This window comes from Bacillus rossius, chromosome 2 (assembly GCF_032445375.1).
Source record: "Bacillus rossius redtenbacheri isolate Brsri chromosome 2, Brsri_v3, whole genome shotgun sequence".
Taxonomy (NCBI): Eukaryota; Metazoa; Arthropoda; class Insecta; order Phasmatodea; family Bacillidae; genus Bacillus; species Bacillus rossius.
The window spans coordinates 10,351,599-10,372,025 of NC_086331.1; the positions used below are offsets into that span (position 1 = coordinate 10,351,599).

A 20,427-nucleotide genomic window follows, 5' to 3' on the forward strand; every position below is an offset into this window, starting at 1 on the left:
TCGTAGCATCATGAATCTCGTGGTTCTATGCAAAATCACATGGCAGGTAAAATTAGGTTGTTTACAATGGCAAATGTAGCTGCAGTGATCAAATAATAAACGTTTTGTAAATAAAATTTACATTATTTTCTTTAAACATTTATGGTTTTGTCTAATTATTTTTGAAGGTTTACTAATAAATGCAGTGCTGCTGCAACGTAATTTCAGAAAAATGCTTTTGCTTAAAGCGGAAAAGTAGGTACTTACTGCATTGGTACTGTAGGGAAAATGGCGTTGCAAGTAAATAAATACGTTAATCACCTAAATTCGTAAATCTCGGTTCCGTAAAAAAGATTTTATTATGTAGTTTAAAAAAATTATATGCATACAATTTAATATTTTCTTACGTTGCGTAGATGAATTTTGCAAACTTAAAAACAATGCAGGAATCTGTCATGGTTCATTCCAAAACCATTGTAGTCTGAATCCCACGATTATAATGGAATCGCTGGAACCGACCGATTCCGGAATCGGAATTGATCCATCACTACTTGTAAACAATAGAAGCAGTGCCTCATTGGGATCTGATGTGAGCCTAAGTTGTGGTGTGGTTGTCTGTTAATTAAGACATTCTTGAATGCCATATCTAAGTAGTTTATCATTACTCAGAATATGCTAACATAATTACTAAAAAAATTCATTATTATATGTTATGGTTTAATGTAATTGAGGCATAATATGTTTTTAGTACACCATATTAGTTAAACTGACCAATATTTATATAATTTTTCCATGTTTCAGGGACCATATGTTTCAGAATTTATTAAATATGTAGAGTTATATATGTAAATCAAAAGTACTTTAGTCTAAATAAATATTGCATATTTAGCTGGGAGATTTTTTCTGTTTTCCTTAGTTCCTCTGCTTTTTTGTGTATGTATATGTATATAAAAATTTTGGAATTCTGTTGAATTGTTAAATATATAATTACGTACATAATTTTTAGATGTGAGTTTATAATGGCTGCAGCTCATAGGGTTAAAAATAAATTGCTCTATTTTATTGTTTGTATATAATTGTTTAATGTGATGCCAATCTTTGTTTTTTGTTTCAGTACGTTTTGTAGATACACCTAAAGAATCTGAGCACACGTGCAAGGCAGATGATAGTTCGAAGGTTATTGAAGATAGTGTACAAGACAACGATTCAAGTCTAGCAAATATGTTGCCTGGAGATTCTTTTACATTATTTCCAAGTCCCCAAGGTAAGAATTTTTTTTAATGTTTGATAATTAGTTTATTTGTGTGGGAAAATATTGATAATGATAATTTTATAGTAAAGATGTAATTTGTTTGCTGCAAAATGCTAGATTTAAACCAAACCAAACAACTTTCGCAACCCGCGACACAGTAAACTCCTATATTACCTCGTACCGCGAGCGCGCAGGTAAACCCAAAAAAATATTAAAACCCAAACTAATGGCAGGCTCAAAAAATACTAATAAGATTGCGAACAGTGAGAGGAGGCAGCAAGTTAAAAAGACGCAAAAAGTATATGGCAACATTTAATAAATATATATATAAATATACCATAAAATCGTTTCATCACAAATCAGCGCATACGTATTAAAATACATACCCTATTACTACTTATAAAAAAAATATTGCTATATAATAATACTAAAAAAATACTTTAACAAATCCCCCAAAAAGGTATAATTTGGATCATATACTTCGGAGCTCCGAAAAATTAAATGTAACTACCAAAAAGGCATTAAAAATGTATAAGAACATATTAATACAAATACAAATATAGATACGCACCGGGCGTAGCGCTACTGTAAATACCAATTAACAGAATTTACCATAAAATAAGGCGAAATCTAGCAAAAATTTGACACACATTAGCATCCAAATCAAAATATCAAAAATTTAGCAAATTACAAATTATGGGTTAACAAGCCCTTCTCAGTTAAGTCATTTTCTAACGGTCGGAGCCTTTTTTCTTCCACGTCTGGCAGGCATTGGGTGAACACGCTGAACGTAAAATCCCAGTTTCAGTGTTATTAGTCTGTTGATTTAAATCTGAAAAATCCACAGATTATAGTTTCGCACCAGGGGTCAAAGGGGTCAACAGGGCAGTGGCACGGCTGGCACTTACTTGCTTTTTTGACGTCGAGATGTCTGGTCACCAAATACACTCGTTTGCTCACGAGTGTTTTTAATGGCTAACCCTTGCCATAACACCTTACCGTAGCTGCGGGTAATTGTACGGATATGACGAATCCTTCGCCATACCGTCTTGGAGTTTTGTTTGGCGCACATAATTCATCCTTGGAAAATCTTCGCGACATTCACACACGCCTCACCAACCACTCACGTTTCATCGTACCAATCATATTCAAAAGGAACACTCATATTCAGATGTTCGACCGGCAAGTCACTTCGACGTGGAACCATCACCATGGCCAACCCGCGTTTTGCTCACGTCCGCGCCCGCCCGGGCCCACCAGGCGACTGCCGCTCGCCAGTGTCTCTTCTGACGTCACACACTCAGCTTTACTGCTCGCGCGCTGCCTAGCGCAGCGATTACCAAAATATTCGGTAGTGTCCTTGAACGTTCCAGACCAATTTAATAACTTAAAATCTTAAAATTAAAAACATTAAGACTAAACAAGAATTACAATTTCCTTTTTAAAAACAAAATATAACAAACTTAAATCCAAAATAACTCTTATTACCAAAGCATCCGAAAAGGTTAATAAAATAAGTTAACCATTTCTACCAACATAAACATTATCGAAGGTAGAGGCTGTAGCACACATGCTACATGGTTTTGCAGTATGAGCATGTACTAAGTTTAAAAAATGCAACTTAATGTGTCACCAACAACAGCTAGCTACATTTATACATAACAGAGTTCACATTAATTTATTGTTTTGTGAAGAGTGTGAATTTACACAAATAAAATTGAAATTATACATGTTTATTAAAGTTACTCAGGTATAGTTTGTTGAATCTCCACTTGGGTAGCTCATTCTGAAGGTGGATGTACTCACTTGCTTTCTTTCAGTTATTCAATCTTGGTTGGGTTAAACATTGGTACACACATAAGAGGTTATTATTACTATTAATATGCTAGTGTATTGTGGTAGAATGGAAAAGGTGTGGATTTGTACTGTATAGTAAAATGTCCAGTACTACAATTTATGCAATAAAAAGTTCTGATACTGACTGAATGCTTAATGCAATAGGTATTTTTAATTGATATATACTCAATAAAAATACCATGTTTTCTCGTATAATCGTCGCACATTTAATACTAAAATCAAGTTTTAAAAGTAGGGGTGCGACAATTATGTGGGAAAAAAAAATTTTTTTAGGTAAAGTTATTCATAAAAACAAAACCCGTTCATGAAAAATACGTTTATTTAAAAAATGGTGGTGTATACAAGAGCATGCCAAACAATTTATATTAATAATTCATGCAACAAAAACCTTTCTTCAACTTTAAATAGATAAACGAAATCTATGATCCGAACGCAAGCCACTTGAATATGTGACGTGAACTAACGCGTAACTATCGTTGTAGTACACATTTACCACGAAAGAGTGCTGGCCATCAAATGTAGTTAACTCGGCACTCGACAGATATCGCGCGTTGCATGCAATCGGCGAGATATCGATATTCGACTACATACACGCGCTCTATACGGAAGCAACATAACCATACATGAATGATGCCAACTAGCGCTGGCTACAGTTTTATAAGCTGTATACCGCAGCGACGTAGATGAACAGATAAAGGTTATAATTAAAGTCCCGATTATATGGTGAATCGCAATAAAACGAAATAACATCGAAAAACACATTAACGTGCGACAAAACACCGAAAAACATGTCAACACACGACAAAACACGAAAATAGGCAACATTCGGTAGCTGTTATTATTTATTTAACATAAACTTCTGGTTTCCGTAGCATCATTATGGCTGGAATCAACTCCGCATGTTTTGAATTCCATTCTAGACCACTAGAAAATGAAATACAGGTTATAAGTACAATGTCCGTGCTTTGTTTTGATTCTTCATAGATACATACAATGCAAAGACGTGAAATCTAGATTAGGCGGAAAAAATCCCGGAGCATGTTCCAATAAGGATGGTATACTAGTACTTTGCGACACTGAAACAGTACTCTAGCGTCTAGCCATAGAGTTTTCACACATTTTAAAATACATCTTTTTGAGTTGTTGTTTTGGTATTGAGTATTGTTGTATATTGCTTTTTCTTGTAAGTTATAAAATGCTGGTTTTATTTAGTTTAGTTAATAAACGATGGTTTTTAACTTTTACTAAAAATAAAACCGATAACACCGAAATCTTATATTTTTAAAACAAAATTGATCAAAAAATAACACTATAAAATCGGGACTCTAGTTATAATGTTTAAAAAGTCTTAAAAAGAAAATTTACACAGTTAATTTCTGAATAAATATTTGATTTCTACTTTAAAATACACAGTTCTATACAGAAAAGATACCTACACAAACCGCTCGTAATCTAATAGCGGGACCAAAAACATCATGCAACGTTTACGCGAGAAGTTTTTTTATCCAAATTTTGACGCCCTAAAATATGGGTGTGACAATTATGCGATAAAAGAGGGTAGATTGGTGAATATCACTGTTGGAGTAACTAAATGGAACACTTCGGTAAGTTTTAAAGTTTTTGTAGAATTTAATGTGTGTGATTGGGTTGACATTGTGCCGGAAATTAGGTATTTCGGCACGTTATTTTTAAATGGTTATTAAATTATTTTTGGAAATTTTATTTTCTATATAATTGGGTTACAATTGGGTGATTTACACATTGTTAGGCTGGTGTACTCTACGTAGTTAAACTTTGCGCCAGTAGCCTGAGGCACCTTTTCTCAGGGACCAATCTGATCTTTTGCAAGTCTAAGACGACGTCAGCAGCCCGGTTGACATTTCTCCCGCTTGCGGTCACGTCCGCAGGCCTGTAACATTATTTCTCTACATGACTAAATTTGAATAGAGCAGCTTCTGGCCTGCAAGCTCTATTTCTTAGAGACCCGCTGAGACTAGCGAGTCTGTGCACGAATGAGTATCCCGTGGACCTCCTTTCCCAGTCTCGTTGCATTTTTTGTCCACCCTCACCCCTCCCAGCTCCCTTCGGTTCTCAGAATTTAGCTCAGGATCAAAGCCCTGACGTGAACTTCGCGAGGCAGTGGCCGACTTCAAGGACGATTTGCCACAGAAAAGGAGTCGCTGGTTTGAGAATCATGCTGCCACAGCGGAAACGACTGTACCAGGGGAGTGAGCGAGCGGCACTAGTGGCTACTTGCATTCAAGACTGTAAGATTGTCGAGCAGCGAGCGAGCAGTGCGAATGCCTACTCACATTCAAGACCGGTAGATTGCCGGCAGTGAGTCCCCGCCGACTGGGAATTGCAGTTCAAGGGAGCGCCAGTTTCCGAGGAGCCCGGAAGTAGCAACTGGACGCCAGCGAATTGTCGCAGAGTACCCAATGGGGAATAGTAAATTGTGTGTGTACCCACAGAATCAGTAGGTGCTCAAGACTCGTGTAATCCAAGGGATCAGGACCAGAAATAGTGAACTGAAGTTTGTCTAGCTGGTGTAGTCTGTTGACAACATAAACAGGAATTTTGCTTTTTTTTTTTTTACCTGAGTGAAGGGGCAAGTCAATTGGATAAACTTGTTTGTCAGCCGATTATTCTTTGTGATACTCGCTAGGACTCATTAAGTTACCAATTGATTTAGGAATCTTTATGCCCATAGACAATATTGTGAAAGGACAATATTGTGTTTGTACATAAAGGCTCATTCATATCTGCCAACTTGTACGATTTTCCCGTAATTTGTACGGAAAATAATTCATATTACGATTGTATGGAAATTCTGAACATCTTACGATTTTTGTCTGTTCAAAAATGCAATATAATATTTTAGTGCCCATATAAATGTACCGTTTGAGCAGCATTTGTTATTGTTTAACAACATGGCGTCCGCGATAATATGAGAATAATGGAGTCGGAGAAAAATCGTTCCGAAAAGAAAGTAATTTTTGTAAGTTTCGTTGGTACACAGCAGGCTGGATGGCAACTAATCTTGCTAATCTTTTGTGCGGAAGAGTCATGAAAGTAATTTTTGTGAGTTTTGTTGGTACACAGCAGGTTGGCTGGAAACAACTGATAACGACTTAACCGTTTATGTACGAGTGCGGTAAATATTTTATAAGTTAGCGCTTGTAGGAAACGTAAGATAATATGATTTCATAATGGCTGCGAGTAGTAAAAAACAACATGGACAGGTGTGTTTCGGTCATCTTACTCAGAATTATTTCCTTTCATTACTAAGAGTGAAAAAGGCTCTAATTTTGCGTTTTGTAGTGTTTGTTGTTGCGACATAAATGTTTCCCATGGCGGCAAGCACGATATTTCCTATCACGTCAAGAGCTTGAAACATGCAAATAACGCGAAGCTTGCAGAAGAAAACAAAAAAATCAGTAGTTTCTTTTCCGTGAACTGTAACAGTTACAGTGATGCGATTAGGGCGGAATGTTATTTTACAAGCTTTTTAGTGGAACATAACCTTCCATTCAGCGCCGCCGACCACGCCGGGCATTTGTTTCTAAAAATGTTCCCAGGGTCTGATATCGCAAAAATGTACAGCTGTGGGCGCACTAAAACTGCAGAAATAGTAAAAGAAATGGCTTCCAATACTACTACTTCAGTAGTAAAGTGCTTGCAAAGTGGCCCATATACACTAGCTACTGATGGAAGCAATGACACAAGTAATAAGTTATATCCTCTCGTGGTAACTTATTACAACCCTGACTGCAGGTTAGTAACTAGTTGTGTTTTGGCCATACCTTCATTGGAAGGTGCTTCTACTGGTAAAAAATATTGGGCAGTTATTGCTATCAGAACTTGAAAGTATGAATGTGCCAATTCATAATTGTATAGGTTTTGGCTGTGATAATGCAGCAGTTATGGTAAGAAGAAAAATATATATATATATATATATATACATTAACTTGTGAACGTGTGTATTAAATCATTTATTTTGCATTCAAGCTGTTAATTTTTCATAAATTACAGTAACTATTTATCTAACTTTCGTATTTTGGGTAGAGACGTGGTGTTATCAATGCAAAATGAACACGTGTTTTCCGAATCACTTATTTTAAACATTGCGCCTGATTTACGCTATAGATTTATTAATTTGGAAATCTTACTGCTTGCACTCCTAACAAGTTGGCAGGTATGCTCACTGGTTATTCTTATGTGTTATATAAGAGGATGGAGCCAGGAGATTATGTGCGCAGTGTAACAACCGCATTATGTCACGATATATGCAGTAATTCATTTTGTGGTGTTTGGAAATAAATAATTGTGCTAAACCATTGTGCCATATACCTTTGCATGTTGTTTTCCCATCGTTGGTTATTATCCTGGCAACATTATCAATACAAGTATTTGTTTTATTAATTGTATTGATTTTGTGAATAAAGAATACTATTAAAATTCCTAAATAAAATTTAATTATTAGCAAATTATTGCTGGCCCCCATTTTTTTTAGTATAAAATTCAATCACTGTATCTGATGAAAGATTGTGCTATGACACAATGACTTTTTATTTAGGAATTTTTTGCATTATGTCGGTGACTGTCAACACTGCTAGTGATTCATCTGCCATTCAAATTTCATTGCTCTGTGACATACGCAGCCACACACAAGTCCGCATAAAATGAACATATTGTTTCAACCATGTAGTTTTGAGTTCCCCAGAAATTAATTAAATCCTGCTATGATAAATTGTCATAAAATATTAGTAAAAGGGTCATTTGCTGTCAACAGACTTGTTTGCTATCTCTGCTGCAGTTATATTTATTTACTTCTCCATCTATGTTATATGTTTAGATACCTACATATATTCAAATCTGCACAGTGTCTTTCTTTAGTATTTAGGATAAAATCAGTTAGGTAACCCTATTCCTTCAGAGATCTGTGGGAAGGAAAGAACAATGCTTCAATTACACATTGTCTTTTTTTTTTTCAATTGTTTTTTCTTGTAGCATTGATCCATAATTTAGTGTAAATTAACCAAATATACCCTAGATTTTTTAATATTTTTACATTCTGATAGTTTTTTTATTGAAATTTTAGTCATTAAAAAAACTGCATCTCAGGAAAGGGAAACAGGACATAGAAACCCAGGAGGATTTTTTGTGAACACTAGTTTCAAAATTTGCCACTAATTTGGTTACTCAGTTTTGATGAGCTTACAGCCACTATTTATCAAGATGTAAGTGTCCAAGTAGATAATTTTTTTTCAGATTCAAATGACGTGTCACCTGATGCAACTAAGTGCTTCAGTACTCCTTTGACAGGACATTTAATTGCTGCTCTAAAGATGAAGATTGAGCAAGAAGAAATAAGTGATATTACTGACACAACACTTGTTGAAACTCATAATGAAAGTACTGACACCTCTTCATCATGCAGTTTACCAGTTAAAAAGCCAGAGAAACTTCTAATGCTATCTGGCCTTACCTCAAACTCTGAAAGTATAGAACCTAATACTAAATATGATGATGAGATATCACACCAGTCTAGTGAGTCTTCGTGTACATATGATTCAACTCCAAGTGAAGATGAACGAGAGAAGTCTAAAGTGACATCTAGGGATGAAGGTATGGCATTAGTTTGAAGTATAATAAAATGTAAGGTTCAGTATTTTTTGCTGTAGTCAAAGCATGTTCTCAAATGTACTTATTTGAAAGTAGTTAATGATGCTTTAGTAGTTAGTCTGTAAATAGAAAAGTAAAATGTAGACATCAATGAACATACAGAATAAAAGTGAAAATGGATCAAATAAACTGTTAGGAATGAGCGCCATAGAAACTCCGTTTTTTAGTCTTGTGTTTTGATATATTTTAAAAGTCATATTATTAATTACAAAGGGGATCCGATATGGGAATTTAAGTAACTAAAAATGCAGACAATTGCCTTTTGAATGTTATATAAATCTGCTTTACTTAATTTTAACTTGTAAAATGTTTTTCTGCTGAAGTAGACAGTTTTGAAATACAGTAAACTCTTGATTATCCGTGTTAATTGGGACCTTCCGATGCCCGGATAATTGAATGCCCATAAAAAAGCCCGTTTCACCACTTAAAAATGGTGTATTTACTGGCAAAAGAGGGTCTCTTCAGTAGAATTCTATGAGTACAAGCAAAGGCTTTGTATACCGTGTCCCAGCTTATTGGACCGTAAACAATACTGGCACTGTGTTGCCGCCATCCTTCTCCTGTCCCCTTTATTGGTATGGGAGGGATGTCAGTCCCAACTCAGCATCTCCCTCCACCCTTTTAACGACCTAAACCAAACATACAAAGCATTGTCAACATCTGCGTGGGTAGATGTTTTCATGCTTTTACGTTTAGAAGGCCCTGTCTGATCTGCTAGCAAACTGCAAAAGTTTTTCTTCACTTTTATTAATGTCTCGCACGGTTTGGATTCCAATTTCATATTCTTGTGCTAATTTCGCGGCAGTTTCTCCTTTTTTTTTAACCTGTCCACAACTTCTAACTTCTCTGCTATTGTCAGCACTTTACGTTTCCTTTTACCAGAAATGATTAAAAAAACAAATGTGCCTGGGAGAACTGATGTAAATAACTGCGTGAAAAATGCCTCTTCCAGCCGTCAGGAGTGTGGGAAGGTAAAAGAGGTAGAGGGACCTTTTTTTTTAGCCTGGCGGGGCGCTGTGAAAAGAACGCTTGAAAATAAAAGGGGGGGGGGGGGAGTTGAGCCGGAAGCAGCAGTCAAGGCATTCCTTTTTGGTTTAAAGTGTGACAAATTGACGGGTGAAGGTGGGTGAACGAGGGTCTGAAGGGTCATGTAAAAGGCTTTCTGACACAGCAGTAAAATAAAAATAAAAAAATAAAAAAAGCTCAGCGCAGTCGCGGCATTGCTACACCCCGTCATTTTTTTTACAACTTCATAAAAAAAAATCAAGCACGGATAACCCGAAAACCGCATAATCCAGGCCTGGATAATCGAGAGTTTGCTGTATATCTCTTACCATAAGTGCAGCAAGGAAAATATGCAATAATCCTCACTACATTGTATTATCGCTAGAGATTATGGAAAATTGTTAAAACAGTATAGCCACAAGTAAATGCTATAAATACATGTATTGGAGTCAAAATGCTATATCGCTAACCAGAAAATTTCCAAAACACTTATTTTTTTCACGCTTGGTTTCATGATCGGGCCAGTGTTTATTTGAAGGCCATGGCCATAAACTAAATACGAGGCGTGTCCGGAAAGTAATTACCATTACATTCTACGCCACCGCATTGGTAGTGTCGCAGTTCCGCGCATGCACACATGTGTCTTGGTTTATTACCTGTTTACTGACGCCATTACAGCCAGATTCGGTTGTATTCACATGTGTTATTGAGCATTCAAAATGTTTTAAGACAATTGCCGTTCCAGCCAACTGTGAAGTGTGTTCTGTAATACGTTTTTTGAATGCAAAGAATACATTCGAGAAAAATTAATTGATTTTCATTAGAGATTTAGTAATGTATTAAATTATTTAAATAATTTTGTTTGAAAAATACAATATATTGGTAGGAAAGTTAAGTAAAATTACATATTGTTGCAGCAACTACAACTACACCCGTTTGTCATTTGAAGAAGCAGGAACAAGAATGGAAAAGTTATGTGGAAGAAAAAAAAGTTTCTGAATTGAAGAACCCTGCTCCAAAAACGAGAGATATGAAACACAAACAAGACACTTAGAAATGTTTCCAAAATAATGAAATTTTTTTCTAATGATCCGAGGGCCAAGTCAATAACAAAAAGTATTTGTTTAATGCTTTCAAGAGGACTTCTCCCATACAGTTTTGTCGAAGAGAAGGGCTTTGCTGACCTTATGGCAAATCCTCATGTTGCACCAAATTACCAAATCCCCAGTGACCACATTCTCGAACAATTACGTTCCTGCTCTTTTTGAAGAAATGCTTCGACTCAGATTTCCCTTCGACATTCCTTCGCACAATATAAGCTTTGCTTCGACTTCGCTTCGCATTTAAAAAGAGACCTTTGCACATGCATAGATGAAATGTTCAGAAAGGCGGTTCTACAGTTCAATGATGGACATACAAATGTTCATGACGAAACACGGAGTGGGTGTTGTCATTGATGGTTTGGTTGCAAAAGTGAATGAGAAAATTTGTAAAAACAGACGGTTCATAATAGGAATGCTTTGTGATGAGTTTGCGTGTGTCACAAATCGCTTAAATTATCCAAATTTTGTTCCCGTTGAATTCTGAAAATGCTTATGGATGTCCACAAAACGAAGCGACTTGGCAGCGCTTTGGCATTTCTTACCCAATACAGTGAAGAGGGCAATGCATTGTGACAGGTGATGAATCTTGGGTTTGTCATGTCACTCCAGAATCAAAACAACAGTGGAGGGGGTGGAGGCTCTCACTATGGGGTAAATATTGTTGCAATCATTTTAATCAAGATAGGCATTGGGTCACTAAAAACATAAGGAATGTCTCACCATGGATGACAAAGTTAAATGCTATTACTGAAGATGGATTGAAAATTAGCACTTCTGGCCATTTCAAGTTAAGTAAGAAACAATCACACTCAAGTTCTGATAGTGATACAAATATTAATGATGAACCATTGGCTGAAAATGTAAATACAAAACCAGGCGGCAGCATTTATATGGATAGAATCAGGTTTATATTTTTTAAAAACCTCATGGACATCAATAGGAGAATTGCCTGTTGTCAAAGTAAAATGTAAATCAAATTAGAAATACTGCAAAGAAAACTTGAAAAAATGAAATAAGATTTAATGAAACTTTGTTCCAAGCTGGCAACATGGAGGTGGATAACAAGAATACACCAGATAACTCTCAAATTTGTAATCAGCTAAAAGAAAATTTTGCAACAGCATGCCAGAGTGAAAAACTTAAGATTTTAACAATTTTACCAACCAGTTAGTCTTGTCAAGAGTGGAACTTGAATTTGGCATTAGTAACTATATGGTGAGGAAAGCATAAAAAACTCCCTGAAGAAAAGGGAGTGCTATCGACTCCTGATCCAAAACCTGGGAAAACTCTACTTCGTGAAACAGGTGTTGGTAAAGGTGTAACCTCTCGTGTCAAACGCAAGAGGAACAAGGGGTGATATGGTAGACAGGGGTGTGCTAAGTGTTAGATATCAACTTTTTTATTCTTCAAATACACATACCCTTCATCACAAACACATATTAACTTCAAGATATAAACAAATCACATTTGTTTCTAGAGCTTTCACTTGTTACACAGCTAGAAAGTCTCTGAGAACAGAAAATACAAAAATGATTAGGTCAGCCCTTACTTAAGTAAAAGCGCCTTAACAAAACACTGCGCTTGGGGCTACTCAACTTGTTCATAGCGCCCGCGGCAATGCGTCGGGTTACACTGTCAATTCAAATTACGTGAATTTACAACAAAATAAATGAAGCGACAATAAACCATACTTAATGCTGAAGGCAGAACATTGATGCACGTTAACAAAATATATTACAAGAATAAGGATATCTGCAGTTCCTTGAAAAACGAATAGTAAAGTTTTATGATTTTCAAACACACAAATCTAAAACTCTTATCATTTACGTTAACGTTCTTAAGTATATTAATTCTTAGGAACATAATTATTTAACTTCACTAAACCAAGCGAGGGAGTGACTGCTAAGTTGAAGTCCTTAATGTTCAAAATTCTTCTTGTATCTCCATTTACGAGTTAGTTTATTTATAACTGAAAAACACGTAGTTCTGACTGTTGAATCCGGGAGTTACTGTTATTTGTCTAATCAAAGAAAATGTCTCTTCTGGGTGGTTTTAAGCTCAAACACCGTCATCTCCAAACCATGCCGCCGTCAATGCTACCCCCTCTTCTGAATTTTATAAGTAGTGATCCAACTGGTATCGCTGTCTTAACGCTGTTGCTTTTAGCTGGGCAAACAGTTTTATCTAGAAGTGTCTTACCAAGTGGTTCGAAGTTGCTCGGGCAGCGTGACGGCAGGCAGGCGATATTTCTGACGGTGTAGCAGTCGCTGGCAGCAGCTCTCCGCCTCGGTCATCGTCTCAGCGCTGTCTTTTTTCCCAGGGCCTTATATACTCCGGAACTCGAGGTAAAAAACATCGGGGATTGTTCTGGGCCTACATGACCAAAACACGCCGCACACCCGATGTCCGGTACAAAGCCCGCCCAACGAAGTTCGCCGAGCATTTCCGAACGGCTCCGATGCTTTCCGCGCAGCGCGTGACAACTGGTGTAGAACATGTTGCATCCAGCGCGCAGTTATTTAGGTGCTGCGCTGGCGTCATCAATGTACGTATGCCGGGCATACGAAACATAGGAATTTTGTAATGATGATGATGTGAGCAGGCAAATGCCTGGGGGAAAAAAAATATTATGTTTCTATGGGTAAGGACACTGAAAAAAGCCAATCTATGATCAAAAAAGATTGATTTTGGTAAATTTGCTTTAACTTTACAATATTTACAAATCCAAATTCCCTTATTTAAAAATTGGCTTTTCCAAGTTAGCAGAACTGAGGCCCAAGAACTGCATTATTGGTGGTGCCAGTGGCACTCATTCTGTCTGTGTTTGCACTGCACACTAGAATATGAAACTCGTGTTTTCAGGAGGTAGGTTAAATAAAAGTCTGAAAGTCCTCTATCGAGTTACAAGGAATGTATGGCTAAATTTATGTGCAACCCACCAGTACAGGCATGCTTCCTAAATGAATCTTGACTACTGTCCCGATATTGAGGACTTTATAAAGAAGCTTTAACTGCGTGTTTCAAAGAGGAAATGATTTACATCACTTACAAACAATGATTAACTGTTGACTGATGCAATTTTAAAACATTCTATGAGTTTGTTCAAGAATATGGCAATCGAGTAACCTTAAAAAAAACAAACAAGGTTTTTCTCTGAAAAAAAATCTTTGTTGGGAAAAAGTGAAGCTGTAGTAATATTGTATTTTGCAGAAAATTATTTGTTTGTTCTACAAGATGATGCTGACGGGTTTCATTGGAACAATTCTTTGTCTACTGTGCACCCTTTTGTAGTATAGTTCAAGGAAAGTAATCAAGAAACTATTAAACAAGAGCTAGTTCACCGGAGTTTTGTATTTATATCAGACTGCCCAACACATAGTACTGTTGTTCATGCTTTCAAGAAATGTTAATCCTATTTCTGGGAAATTATTTGCCAAATTTGAAAAAAGCTGTACCATTTTTTCAGATAATTCAGCTGCGCAGTACAAAAATCATAAGAATTTTCTGAACCTTTGCTATCATAAAGAGGACTTTGATGGACTTGAGGCTGAGTGGCACATGAGTGCCACATCACATGGGAGGGGAGATTGTGATGGAGTAGGGGATGTCGTAAATGGATTGCTGCCAAAGCCAGCCTCCAAAATCTATTACAAAACCAAATTCTAACTCCTTTTCAGCTTTTTCATTAGGGTGTAAAAAATTTGCCATCCATCACATTTTTTTATTTAACCAATGAAGAAAAGATTCTGAACCCAAGGCTTGAAAAAGCTGTGGCAGTCCCTGGGACCCAGAAATTTCATGCCTTAATTCCTCTAGATATAAATAGGGTCAAAACCAAAATTTACTCATTTTCTGTTGATGATTTTAAAAATATATAGGGTACAGATCAGCTCTGGTGATGAAGACATTCCATTTGAAGAAATGTGTACTTTGTCGCTTGTGCTTATGAGAGTGGTGGTTGGCGCATGTTGACTCAAAAGACAATGTTGAAAAGGAAGTTTGTGTTTCCATTCTTCACCCAAAAGGACCATCGTCCTCATTCACATATCTTAAGAGAACAGATACCTTAGCACTGCCAATAAACTATATTTTGTGCAAATTACATCCAACCACAGCAACAGGTAGAACCTACCAAGTTCCAGCAGGTGAGATGGCTGAAGCAGCACAAGTTTTGGCAAAGAAGAGAGCAAGTTGAATTTTTTGTTTAGATAAAATTGGGAAAATGAAATTTAAATAAAATATTGTTTAAAAGATTTTTATTTTATTTAGGCTAACAAGTAACGGATTAACAGAATTTCCATATGCACCAAATTACATAAAAAAATATTTTCAATATCACACCATTGGAATACCATGATAAAACTTTGTACACAACTTACTAAAGAGGTTTGGTATAAAATACATTTTTTTCATCAAAATTAATAATTCTGATTTTTTATATAAAATGTTTTTAGGTTTTGGGTAAGAAAAATAAATTTACTTGATACACTCAAGTTATATGATAAATTAAAGTTCTTGTCATTGTAAAGAGAATAGTAAAGATTTGAGCTTTCTAGGACCACTGGTTTTAGAGTTACGTGTTTTTAAACATATCAAAACATTCCTAAGAACTTTTATTTTTTATCTGCTAAGCTAATAAATACTTATATAAAAAAATCATAAAGATTTAAAGATATATTTTGACCATTAGTTGATTTGGTTTTGAATGACCGATTGGCTACATTTATAATACAGTAAAACCTTTTTGTTGCGACCCCATTTATTGCGACCACCTCTCTATTACAACCCGATTCCGAGGAACCGTGAAACAATTGCCGAAAATCTGAAGAAAATCGGACAGAAAATAAGTTTCTTGTGGTGAGTACAGTAGAATCCCGCTGATGCGACCCCTCACGGTTTCCGGAAAAACGGACTTATAAACGGAATGGTCGCAATAGAGAATTTGGGCCAATTTTTACCCCACTCCCAAATACATAAAATACTCACGCTAAATGAATTCGCGTCACGCGAGTTAGGCTATGCTAGCCGGCTGGTGGTTATTTTCGTTCAAAACGTGGCGAAGGAACTTGTGTGGATCAGGTAGAAAACATTCGGCTATAAACGAAAGATATAAGAACAATGCTATCCTGAAATGCTGTGATCTTTTTGGAGTAGATGATCACAGCGACAGACCGACAGGATGCGCTCCCGCCCTTGCCACCAGCGATGTTTATTTTGACAGCTCAAGCAATTATCTTTTCCACGTCCCTTCGTAGCGTAAAAAAAAAAGAAAACACTTTGGAATGCAGACGGAAAAGTAACTACAGTATGCAGTAAAATAAATATATTACGCCCCTGCTAAATTTTTATATTCAATAAAATTCGAGGTATTAGTGATTTTTCAGCAGAAACTGCTGTGTGACTAATAAACAAATTGTATCACAATAACTTAAACTTATAAAGTATTTATTAACAGCGAAGGACAGTCGTATAAGCCCATAAAAATATTTATTTTACAGAGAATGGACTGTACAAACTGGCTTTTGTCGCACGCGGTGTGGGAGGGGAGGAGGATGCTGACAGTTTCTCACGCAGAAGGTTGAAATAAGGGAGGGAATGTGTTGAAATGTTAGTTGGTAAAAGGAAGGGGGGGGGGGGGTTACATGGTTTGTGGCTCTGGGAGGGATGAGCCTTGAAGAATTAGCAGGGGATTGAGAGGTAAGCGTCACGTCACGAATGACGTCAAGCCGCCGCTACCGCCAGCCTGGCCGGACGAGTTTCTTAAGCTCTCGCAGAAGCTACCACAGCGCGGGTAAGATAACATAACAGCTGAGACGGTTTTTCGTGCGATAGTGGACGCGCCGAGCTCGGCTAGACACTGCCGCGTGGATAGCCTAGAGGGGTGGTATCTCATTTTAGCCGTCTTTTGTATGCCTGCCTGCTTACAGTACAGCTCCCGCCAAGATAAACGTGAACACACAGCGCCCAACAAAGTGTAACAGACTTGTTTTTCAGCCAATTTTACTCAAATTTTCGACTTCTCTGCTTAAATTTTTCACGGTTTCTCAAAAAACGGTCGTATAAATGGAATGGATGCATCAGAGGGGGGTTGCATCGGCGGGATTCTACTGTAGCGTGTTACTGCGCTCTCTTGCCCAGTGCTGTACTGCCGTAGCCAGCGCATATCTAAAAATAGATACCACTTCCTGTCGACCGCTGTCAGCGCTTAACAATCCCCATTCCACGTCCCTTTCCCAGCAGGGTGCAGATAAAGGTTTTTGTGGCAATGTGTTTACGTTTAGCTTTTTACGAGTGTCTAGTGTGGTACGCAGTTAAGTCAAAGCTACCTGCTGGATTTCTTTTGATTTTGATTACTATCGGTTGACAATACACAGCGACCGACTGGATGCACGCCCGCTTCGACTTGTTTTAACTGCCGCAGCGACGTTTATTTTGACAGCTCAAGCAATTATCTTTTCCCGTGGGTTGATAGAAAAAGGTCGCTTCACCCAGCATAAAAACAAAGGCTACGCCACTTATTGCCCACGCAGGAAACACACTGGCTGATGTCTGTCTCCCTCGCATTTATCTTTCTTCTAACATTCCACGTCTCACCTCTCGCGCGAGCAATAACGAAGCGACCACGCATTGGGCCGTTTTATGCTTTGTTTGGTGACAGCAGCTTGATTTTATTCGGTATATTCCTTTTCATAGGACCCTTGCTATTAAAATACATTAATATTTAAGTTTGAAAGCTTGTAAATTCCTTGCCAGAGATGACTGAACTCGAACTTGGTGTGAAAAGTGACATATTTTGACCCCTCCCTCGCTGCTTTAGTACCCCATTTATAATAGCCCAATTTTATGGGAGAAGGGAGGGTGAAATGAGCATTTTCTCACTGAAGGTTTTTCAAAGGGGAGCGAAGTTGGGGTGTTATAAGGGAGGACACTAGATGGTTTGTGTGTCTGGGAAGGATGAGCTAGCCTTGAAGAATGTTAACGAGAGGGGAGGGAGGGGTGAGCTTATACGTCATGAAGCCGCTGCCACCAGCCAGCCGGGCGAGCTTCGTGTGCGCCCACTCGCGTTGCAGAACCTACAGCTGCCATATTTTTACAGGAAATGTCCCATTATTTTTTTGTTATTCTTATATGAAAATTTTTGGAGGTATTAAAGCCGACACAAAAATACGCTGTGTGTTAAAATTAACAGATTTAATGATCTTTCTTTCTTTTTTATTTTTTCTCCTGATTTTCACATTTTGGTCAAAATGTCCAATTTTTTGACGGTTCCCGAGAATGTATTCGTAAAATCACTGCTTTGTTAAATCCGGGGTTCGTGACATCGGGGTTCTAGTGTATTTAACTACGGCAATCAGAAAACGTACGTGTAAACTAACACATATTTTCTTTAGAGTGGCCTGTAGGGCGATGGACTTGTCATGAAGGTTGAAGTGGGTTTAAAGCAAAGCCGTCTAGCATTGTGAGTGACAGCATCCTGCCATTGTAGGGCTGGTTAGCGAGTAGCGGTTTTGGAAAAGGGGGGGGGGGGGGGTTTGTAATGAACTGAAAATTTCGGAAAACATCTATTACGACCCCCCCTCTATTACGACCCTATTCCTGGGAACCGTGAGGGGTCGTTTCAGAGAGGTTTGTCTGTACTGTAAAATTTTATGAACTTACTACTCTTACATTAAAAATTGTTATTTTATGGTATGGTAGAATAGTCAGTTTCCACCAGAAACAGGTCTGCTATACTATCCCTTGTTTAACAAGCTATTGACCTATCAACACTGCCTCTTTGACCACCTTGACAGCCAACACTGTTTCCTTATGTGCACTTACAGCCAAACTGACGACAATTCTCTTAGCACAGCCAATGGCAGGTGAGGGATACCCTGATTCGCACCTGTTGCTGTGAGGGTTGTTGGTTTGCAAGTAATTTTTGTGATACCTGTTTAGTTACATCGTTGGGTTTATCTGTTTGACATAGCTGATTTAGGCTTGTGCTCTGAGAGTTTATGTTTTCATTTTTATTTCTTAAAGTGTTATGGAATTTTTTCTATGACAGTCACTGCAAAACTGCAATGCCGTATGTCCAATAAATCATATTCAATCAAAATTCCCATTGCATACTTATACTGACTTTTAGTCAGTCTTTTTTTCATCTAATGTATATTGAGTTATGTTTCTGCGTCCTGACAAACAATTATCCACAAATGAGTTACGGCTTACAACTGATAATCTTGGTGCTTGTAAACAAACACTTTTTTTGTCTCCCATCCAAATAGAAATCGACAGTCCTTGCCTCTCTCTCCTTGCCAACCAAATGCTACCAAAAATGTTTTTGAACATAACCTTGGTTTTGGGACAAATTTATGAAATAGTTTAACACTGAAGTAAATTAAACACTATTGATTTTTCTTCTCTATGTTTGTAATGTTTCCATTTGGAAATTTGTGATGTGATGGATTATTTTTTTCCTTGTGTTTTTTTTTTTTGTAATTTATTAATGTATTATATATACACATTCACAGTATCAGCTAGTCTATATCCATTTTTAGTTATAATATGTGAATAACTTGACTAATTTTTGTGAAAATTTCATAACTTCAGTATGTTAAAATATTGCAGATACCATTGCACAAACGAAAGATGTTTCAAAATCATCTACAGTGGGAATGAAAAGGAAACGCCGCAAGAAGTTTAATTCTAAGAAAACAGCCCAAAAGAAGAACTTGGCTGAGATAGAAGTCTCCACTGCTGTTTCCCATGTAGTTGAAGAGCTGAAGGTATGCTAAAATGATGTAGTAATGTAATCACTCAAAGATTTTGAAATACAAGTGCTACTTAATGTGTCATAAGAACAGTGAAAACAAATTATTTTAGTAAGTCATTGTGAATAGTCAGTTTCAAATGGACTCTGCTTATTTAAGTGGTAAAATTTAGTTTGAAATTGCAAATCATAATTAAGATCAGAAGTCTATGTTATTTTGTGTTGGTGTTGTAGTTGTTATGTGATCTACCTCATGAGTCATAGGACTTAAGTATCAATGTGTAGTTTTTCCATTTTGGTGTCACATTTTGGATTTGTAATTTGGCAATAGTCTTATACAGTAAAACCTTTTTGTTGCGACCCCATTTATTGCGACAACCTCTCTATTACAACCCGATTTCGAGGAACCGTGAAAAAATTGCCGAAAATCCGAAGAAAATCAGACAGAAAATAAGTTTCTTGTGGTGAGTAGCATGTTACTGCATTTCTCTTGCCGAGTGCTGTACTGCAGTAGGCAGCGCATATCTAAAAATAGATACCACTTCCTGTCGACCGCTGCGCGCTTAACAACCCCCATTCCACGTCCCTTTGCCGGCAGGGTGCAGATAAAGGTTTTTGTGGCAACGTGTTTACGTTTAGCTTTTTGCGAGTGTCTAGTGTGGTACGCAGTTAAGGCAAAGCTACCTGCTGGATTTCTTTTGATTTTGATTACTTTCGGTTGACAATACACAGCGACCGACTGGATGCACGCCCGCCTTGACTTGTTTTAACTGCCGCAGCAATGTTTATTTTGA

The 20,427-nt window shown here is 37.2% G+C and overlaps 1 protein-coding gene across 7 annotated transcripts in view; it reads left to right on the forward strand.

Annotated features, from left to right (window-relative positions):
• LOC134529087 (phosphatidate phosphatase LPIN1) overlaps positions 1–20,427 on the forward strand; it is a 94,006-nt gene that overhangs the window by 17,315 nt on the left and 56,264 nt on the right. For 4 of the 7 annotated variants that reach the window (XM_063362798.1, XM_063362799.1, XM_063362800.1 and 1 more), the window contains exons 4-6: positions 1,094–1,243; positions 8,360–8,716; positions 19,492–19,649. In XM_063362798.1, coding sequence (XP_063218868.1) covers positions 1,094–1,243; positions 8,360–8,716; positions 19,492–19,649 — 665 coding nt within the window. The remainder of the gene's footprint in view (positions 1–1,093; positions 1,244–8,359; positions 8,717–19,491; positions 19,650–20,427) is intronic. The other 3 variants (XM_063362802.1, XM_063362803.1, XM_063362804.1) reach the window with 1 other exon arrangement.